General features: G+C 36.7%; 1 protein-coding gene across 1 annotated transcript in view; it reads right to left on the bottom strand.

The window, feature by feature from the left end:
- Positions 1-4,555: 4,555 nt before the first annotated feature.
- tbcd (tubulin folding cofactor D) overlaps positions 4,556-9,320 on the bottom strand; it is a 64,434-nt gene continuing 59,669 nt past the window's right edge. The window contains exon 39 of the mRNA XM_073837897.1: positions 4,556-9,144. Coding sequence (XP_073693998.1) covers positions 9,130-9,144 — 15 coding nt within the window. The 3' untranslated portion in view covers positions 4,556-9,129. The remainder of the gene's footprint in view (positions 9,145-9,320) is intronic.

Genomic DNA, 9,320 nt, shown 5'->3' with positions numbered 1-9,320 from the left:
CACCGTAGATGAGAACGGTCCCCCTCCCCATCAGCCTCTTTAAAAGGCCTCCATTGTACGAGAGCCATCGCCATGGCTACTGTCGGCCAACTGTAAGCCTTTCAGAATTATTAGCATTCTTCCTGACTCTCGGCACTGTAGCAGAGCCCCTCGCTATTCCAGAAAACCAGCCAGATAAAACGCACACGTCTCAGAATTACTAACAGAACTTTCCATCTCGCTCCTCTCAAAATTAATTACATTCGAATTAGAAAAGGTTGAAGTGGAGAAGGTGAAACCTCATACTAACTAAACACACAGGGCTTGCGTAAGGTGTATGGAGACTGTGACGTTCCATGCACACAGAAGCGATTGAAGAAACTTTGAACGTTTAATAAGAATCGGTCCTAAACAGATGAGATTTGATAAAAGTGATAAAAAGCTTCCTCTTCAGAGTACTTTTATGTTTTTTGTCTTGGATAATGGATAGTTTACCCAAAAATAAAATTTGATGTTAATCTGTTTACCCCCAGGGCATCCAAGATGTAGGTGACTTTGTTTCCTCAGCAGAACGCAAACAAGGATTTTTAAATCAAACCGTTGAGTCTGTCAATCATATAATGGCAGTCAATGGTTACCAAATCTTTAAGAGTAAAACAAACATACACAGACAAAACCAAATTAAACTCTGCGGCTCGTGACGATACAGTGAAGTCTTAAGACACAAAACAATCATTCTGTGCAAAAAAACTGAACAGTATTTATATCATTATTTACCTCTGATTCACTGCAACGTTCTACTCTCCTGTGAGTCATTATATGACTGAGAGGCCGCAACGGTTTGAGTTAAAAATCTTTGTTTGTGTTCTGCTGAAGAAACAAAGTCACCTACATCTTGGATGACCTGGGGGTAAGCAGATAAACATCAAATTTTCATTTTTGGGTGAACTATCTCTTTAAGCTTCAGCTGCAACAGATGTCAGAACATTTCCGAATTAGCTGGAAAGCTGCTTGATCCACCTTATTTTTCAACGCGCAAGTAAGCCGTTTTTGGTGAATGTGCGAAACGTCCAGTTCATTAGCTGCTATGAAGGTTTGCACTTAGGTCACAATTTGGTCAGTTACCCGGATGTGCAGCCATATTGGAGATGCTTGGATGTAAACAAGAGCATGGATTGCACGGTTAATGTACTACTGAATATGTTGTTTTGCTAATTTATGCTGTCTAAACCACTAAAAAAACATGTGGAAGCTGCTAAATCATATAAAGAAGGACTTAGTAAGCAGAAAAGGGCGCAATATTTTGACAAACTAAAGATAATAGTTGGTAAAGATACATACAAGCAGTGTTAATTAAGATATTAGCCTAATATTTCACCTACCTGACAGGAAATGCTAAGAACAAACACTAATGTTGTCAAGATTCTTGCCTGGAAATCCTGGTTCAGTTTGTCCAATCACAAATGTTTTTTGTTCCTCAGACAGTTTTTTGCACTTGATTTGTTATATGTAAATTTTGGCAGTCTATAATACTCCAAATATTATTACAGCCCAAAACATGACAGTAATTGACCATTTTCAGCAGCAATAATAAGCAAAATATGTTCCCCTCAGTGGCATTGTTTACGTTCAGTGGCGCCAATATGCTGACTGATGACTTTTTGTGAAAACACTATTGAGAAATGAAAACGTGCAGTAAACGGTAAACCTGTTTACATTACAAACAGTGTGTTCATAATTAAGATAATACATTAAATAAAACGGTAAGATACATCAGTTTATAATATCAAGCAGCAAAACCAGCTAAAATAGCTGGATGCTAATGACACCAGAAGCCAAACACATTTAATTTACAAATGGCTGCATCTGCTCTTACAGGAAAAATACGGTGGATAGTTGAAACTGCCATTGTAATTATAAGGTTTTCGGTTATTAAGTAAAGCAACTGTATCTAAAGTGTATTTATTTACTTTGAAATGCAGTTTTACAATCATTATGATGGTAGCCTATGCGAATGGCTTCTCCACAAACGTCTGTTCGGTTAGCATGTTAAGTTTGGTAAGCAGGTTAAAATTCCACGAAAAGGGCGAATTGCTGTACTGCAGCAACAAATTCATGTGTACAACAGCTGTGGACTTTAATTACGACAATATCAACAGTGAATTTTACTCACTCAACTTTAGGGGGCTCCAAAGTCGCAAAAATACACATAGCCTGAAGCTGTATTGCATGAAGTGCTATATAAATAAACTTGACTGAGACTGTAATTGACTAGAATGTAAACATACTGTATTAACATGATCTTTAAGATTATAAGATGATTTCTTAACTGCTGTTTTCTCACAGCTTTTATTTTTATTGTGTGTTCAGTGTGTTATTGAGAGAAAAACACAGTATTTACAGTTGAGTTCAAAATTTGACATACACCTTGCAGAATCTGCAGAATGTTTATTATTTTACCAAAATAAGAGGGATCATACAAAATGCATGTTATTTTTTATTTAATACTGACCTAAATAAGATATTTCACATAAAAGACGTGTCTCTCCACAAGAGAAAATAATAGTTGAATTTATAAAAATGACCGTTCAAAAGTTTACATACACTTGATTCTTAATACTGTTGTTACCTGAATGATTTTTAATTGTTTTGTTTAGTGATAGTTGTTCATGAGTCCCTTGTTGCCCACTGTTCTTTAGAAAAATTCTTTAGATCCCACAAATTCTTTGGTTTTTCAACATTTTTGTGTATTTGAACCCTTACCAACAATGACTGTATGATTTTGAGATCCATCTTTTCACACTGAGGACAACTGAGGAACTGAATCTAAGGGAATTTCAAACTCTCACCGATGGTCCAGAAGGAAAAAACTATGCATTAAGAGGTGGAAGACAAAATAAGGTAAATTTACCCTAATCTTCAAATTCAAGAAGTTTTCACCCCCCAGCTCTCAATACATTGCGTTTCCTTCTGAAGCATCAGCTAGCGTTTGGACCTTCTCCTCAGTGTGAAAAGATCAGGTCGGTACTAAATTAAAAAATAATATGCATTTTGTATGATCCCTTTTATTTTGGTAAATAATTAACATTTTGCAGATTCTGCAAGGTGCGTGTCAACTTTCGACCTCAACTGTAAATATTCAATAGATACGGACACTACAGTTGTCATGCGACATGCTACTTTTATTATTATTATTATAAAAAAGACAACTTAATTCTATAGACCTCATGTAACCTACTTCACTTAACTGTAGTGTTAAAAACAGGGTTGCCAAGTCTGCGATTTTCGAGGCGGACACCCCGGAACATGATTTCAACAAAACGAACCCTCCAAGGCGGGGAAAACATTGGAAAAAAAAAACATGATTGGGCTAGTTTTGAAAAGTAGTTGGGCTGGTTTTGTTTTGCAGACCTGGCAACCCTGGCTGCAAATTTGTGTTTCACATATTAAATTATTCACAAATTCATCCAATTAGGCTAAGAGGCGACATCAGTCTGCTAATGGTCATGTATCTTCATGTTCTTCATGTGATAAAAATTTTTGGGATTAGCAAAATTCACATGAGCTTGTGGTTCCGGTCTTCCAGTGGCATAAAAAGAGCGGTGTGACTGGCTCTGGTCTGTTGGTTCGTATTATTACATTGTAACAAACTTATTGGTCCAAACAAAGTCCCTTATTTTAATCAAACATGTTCTGTTTAGCTAGGATTGTGTTGCGTTAAATAACATTTTCGTTTTCACTGTGGAGAGACAAATTACTTGTCACTGGAAAATTGTGTTGCACCTTGTCTGGAGGGTAGAAGTAATTTTCACTACATTGTCTCCACATCATATATGTAATAGATGTAATTTAGTTGGAGACACTGATCAAGGACATTATGTAATTGTGTCCCTGATCTCCACCCAGGCAATTTAACTTCAGTTGTCCTTCATGTTAAGAGGACAGGCTGGTTTGGCAACAAAGGACCTTCACTTCTGTGGAAACTCACTGTGCAGGGGATAATTTAAAAAAAAACATAATCGGCTTAAATGGTGCTATTTATAACAGCATTACCGAAAAAGTCATTATATATGTTACATTATTGTATAAAAACTCAATCTGGCCTTTTAAATTGGAAAATCCCCAGTGGTTTTTCCAGGACCTGTTATTACCCCAGTACATGCTTGCACAACTGCTTAGCCTTAATACTCTTATATATTCAAATCTGCTTCTCCATTAAAAGCATAACCAACATTTAAACACAAGAAGGCATAGTCATGATGACCTAACCAGGTTATTACTAAAAGCTGAAGGGATAGTTCACCCAAAAATGGAAGATTTGTCATTTACTCACCATGATAAAGTTTCAATCCCATGACTTTCTTTGTTTTGTCGAAAACAAAATGAGATATTTCAAGAAAGTGAGTGTTTTTTGTCCATACAATGGAAATCAATGGTCACCAAAAATGTTTGGATACCAAAATTCTTCAAAATATATCTTGTGTTCCCCAGAAGAAAGTAAGTCATACATGTTTGGAATGACATGAGGTGAGCAAATTATGACAGAATGTTAATTTTTGGGTGGATCCATTTAATGGTTGATGTTGTTCCAATTATATTTTATGTTCCATGAAACACAATGTACAAACTTCTTTTATACACACAAAAAATATCTTAATTAGTCCTTTCAGCATGTAGGTTACACTTCAAGTCTTCTAAAGTCACATATTACTTTCGCCTTATTTGAAAAACCAAAATATGCTGTTTTTCTAACCCGTTGTATTGGAAATGCACACATCACATGTGAAAAACAATGGATTATATGTTGTATGCCACCTTATGAAACCAGAAAACAGGTTTCATTACGCCCACTTGTTGGAGAATGAACTGATGTTGATACACTCTTAAAAAATAAAGGTGCTCCACGATGCCATAGAAGAACCTTTTTTTGTCTAAATGGTTCCATAAAGAACGTTTAACATCTGAAGAACCTTTCCGTTTTACAAAAGGTTCTTTGTGGCAAAGAAGGTTCTTCAGATCATAAAAAGGTAAGAGATGGTTCTTTAAAGAACCTCTGACTGAATGGTTCTTTGTGGAACCAAAAATGGTTCTTCTATGGCATCGCTGTCAAGAACTTTTTAAAGCACCTTTATTTTTAAGAGTGTACCTATGGACTATAAAGGGGTCGTTCCAAACCCGGAAGACCTTTGTTCATCTCCAGAAACAAATTAAGATATTTTTTGATGAAATCCAAGAGCTTTCTGACCTTGCATAGACAGCAACGCAACTACAACATTCTCGTAGATATATAACATTATGGTTGAACCACTGGTGTTACATTGACGTTTTTAACGAGGCTTTTACTACCTTTCTTGGCAGGGTCAGAAAGCTCCCAGATTTCATCAAAAATATCTTGATTCTAATGACATGCAGGTGAGTAAATGATGCCAAAATCTTCACTTTTGAGATAATTATTCCTTTAAAATAGAAGAAAAGTCAAACACTATACCGAAAGTTCTGGGGGAACATAAGGACACACTTGAGCCCAAATCCTGATTACCCAACGGGCAGTAATCTAAATCGAACTACTTCATCTACTGTGCCTCTCTAAAAGAATGAGACCCCATCCACCAAAGGCTTCAACTCAACAATCAGACCTTTGTTTTAGCCAGGAGTGCTGTTGTGTATTTTGAGACCATGTGGGTTCTTCTCTAAGCTCCAGTAAAGCCTGTGCCTAAAAAGTGAGAGGCGAGGTGGGTTGGGCTGAGTGTGAGAGAGCGCCAGGCTTCCTCGTCTGTCCCACAGTCAGACTTCAACCACTCGGATAAACGCCGTCAAAGGAAGCCAGGGCAGGAATGACCTTGCCAAGCTGCATCTGTCCACTGCCATGGCTTCCTCCTCTCCTGTAAATGTTAACACTTTCCCTGGAGTATAATGAGGTGGATTAGATTGAGTTTCATTGCTAAGTTGCTCGTCTGGAAAGCTGTTGTGTTGGCTGTGATGGAAGGGAACTAAGCGGGGGAACTAATTGTTTGAGGGTGTGAGAGAAGAAAGTAATCTACCTACAGGTTCCTGTGCTCCAATGTTCCCTCAAAACCCAATTATCAATTTGAAAGTGTGAATATGAGAGTCAAACGCACCAGTAGTGTTTTGAAACAAATGCAAGATGGGTTTGAAGAGGTAGTTGTCCCAAAAATGTGTCATTATTTGCTCACCTTAATGTCTTTCTACACCCATATGACTTATGCTCAAATGACCAAATATAGCTGCAAGCAGCAATTAAGAGGCCAAGCACTAGGCAAGCAAGGCAGCAAGCATCAGAACAACTGAAGCAATGAGTAATTGAAGCCATTGTAAGATGATTCATTGTAATATGATTTAATGGGTTATCACTTTTGACCAATAGATGGCGCTGTTATCAAATCTATGTAGTGTTATCAGTGTGAGGTGACAATGACACACACAAAGTTTAGTGTCAATATGTCAAAGCTTTGCAGACATAAAGCCTTTTGGCATCATGGCTGTTGCATTGCTATACAAAAACGGTTTCATCTATCAACACAAAATCCACAACTTTATGTCATCACAGTCTGAAGATGATCTGATTTGACTTTGGTGAAAATTGGACGAACGGTCTAGGACGAGTTAAAAAAAAAAAAAAGTATGTTTTCAACGTAAATCAAAATGGTGGACAGGAAGTTCCTCCGACTATGGCAAAATTGGTATCTATGTTCTAGGCATTAACCAAGGAATATTTTGAGACCAGTTTCATTACAATAGGCTAATGCAGTCAAAAGTTATTAGCAGTTTTAGAAATTTCATTATTAAATGTTTAATGAATGGTTTATTACTTTTGAGTCAATGTGAGGTGACAATGGCACATGTAAAGTTTAGTGTTCGTGTGTCAAAGCTTTGCAGAGATACAGTCTCAGACATAGTTTGGCATCATTCCAGCAAATTCTTTGATTTGTTAAACGATAAACATTTTGTATATCGATACCTCGATTTGTAAATCCATACCTTTTGCCAAAAAGTCAACAGTCTAGGAGGAGTTCGGAAAAGTAGGTTTTGAACATTAATCAAAATCGCGTTAGGCCAATTTTGGCATAATTGGTATTGATGTTCTCGGCATGACCCAAGGAATATTTTGAGATCATTACAATAGGCCAATTTAATCAAATGTTATTAGCATTTTTTTTTAAATTTCTTTATAACTTTTATAAAGAACTTTAATAACGTAATGCCTTAAAACTTTTTGAGTAGCATCAGGACATGATGCCGAAGATACATACCAAGTAATGATACGGCAATGTGTTCGTAAAATATAGCATTTTACAATAAAATTCTAAATGGCCTACACCCAAAATGGCTAGCATGGGAAAATTCATTCGACTTGGTATCATTCGACTTGGTATCTTTAGACTCGGCATGTTTGAACCTAAATTCAAAGAGACCAGCTTTGCAGAGATATAGTCTCAGATGCAGTTTGGCATCATTCCAGCAAATTCCTTAATGCGTTAACTGTTTCGTATATTGACATAAAATCCATACCATTTTGTCAGCATGGTCTGAGTCAAATTCGGAGAAAATCAGATCAACGGTCTAGGAGGAGTTCAAAAAAGTAGGTTTTCGAAAAAGGAACATTAATCAAAATGGTGGACAGGAGGTTTGGCTAATTTTGGCATAATTGGTATCCATGTTCTCGGGATGACCCAAGGAATATAATGAGATTATTACAATAGGCAAATGTAATCAAATGTAATTAGCATTTTTGGAAATTTCTAAAATGGCTGGTGTGGGAAAATTCATTTGACTCGTCATGCTCCTCTGAACCTAAAGAGACCAGTTTCGTGATTTTTGTCTAAACCATTCAAAAGGAAAATTGCCATTTTTAATATCTCCTGACCACTAGGTGGGACTGTGCCGAAACTGTACAGGTAGCCTCAGGTCATGGTTATTATATCATACCCCAAGTTTGGTTTCAAAACGCCAAACCATTGCGGAGATAGCCTTATATCTATTTTTGCATGCTATTTGTCGAATTCATTTGTGCACTATTCAAGAGTGGTTTCACTGCTCAATTTGAATTCCATAACTTTTGACCAGCATGGTCTAAAGATGATCTGAGCCAGTTTGGGTGAAAATCAGACAAACCGTCTAGGACGAGTTCGAAAAAATTATTTTTCTTCTAGACCTTACGGTTCAAAAGTTTTAGCATAAATATGAGAGAAAATTTGGACAAGTAGTGGTGCTAGAGAGTTTGAGTTAGATACATTCCAATTTGCTATGGTTAATGTTGAGACGGTCCTCTATCTGTGTACCAAATTTCATAACTTTCCCACAAGCAGTTCTATGGGCTGCCATAGACTCGAGAGCAGAAGAAATGGAAGAATAGGATGTCTAACGGTTTCAAGAGGTGCCTACACACCTTCAGTGCTTGGCCCCCTAATAATCTTGATACAGGTTTTTTTCCCATTATATACAGTTCAGAGTCCACAGCTGGTATTAAGTTCCAAATAGAACAAAAATACACAAAGTATCAGAAAGCTTTCAAAATATCAAAAATCCACTTTCGAAAGTATAATGACCTGAGTCAGTAAATTGGGAAAAGATTCCAGAATGAATCAGATGTGCGTCCAGTCTCAACAGGTTTTTTGGAAAGCACAGCCCAAAATGACTAATCGACTTACTGATCTGTTTTGTTAGTTCATCCCACTGACTCAAGTGAGTCAATTATGACAGATTTTATTTTTTGGGTAAATAATTTTTTTAATTTGTGTTGAAGTCTGACAATTATTGTGGATCCTCTACCTCATTTGCCTCTAAATGGAATGTTATGCTATACATGGAAAATAATTTATAATCATGATGTCAATAATTTGCAATATTTCCATAAATGCACTAAAACAGAGCATCACTTTGCAACTAATTCTACAGTGCTGGAAATGTAAGCTGAACTCTGCGGTTCAAAGCTGTCACAAATCGTTCTGGGAAATCATAATTTAAAAAAATAATCACTGAGCTCCAAGACATTTTACTTAAGAATTTAATCATTGCAGGGCAGCTACTATTAGACAGACAACATTATCTGACAGTGGAGAGGACATATGGACACTGTCCCTGATGTCCACACAGAATGCAGTGCAAAGAGGCCGTCAGGTGGGAATGGATTTATTGGGGTGAAGCCTGAAACAAACAAAAGAGAAGATAAATGCACTAAGACCAAAATAAAGGCACCACTTATAAGGATATTTATTTTCTGATAGCAAAATGAGCTTAATTACTCTTTAGCAAACCTACTGCTTGTTAGGAAACCTACTGGTTAAATAAAAAGCAGATAACACTTTACATAAGGTTCCATT

Source organism: Garra rufa, chromosome 1 (genome assembly GCF_049309525.1).
Source record: "Garra rufa chromosome 1, GarRuf1.0, whole genome shotgun sequence".
Taxonomy (NCBI): Eukaryota; Metazoa; Chordata; class Actinopteri; order Cypriniformes; family Cyprinidae; genus Garra; species Garra rufa.
This window is presented reverse-complemented; position numbering and strand designations above follow the sequence as displayed.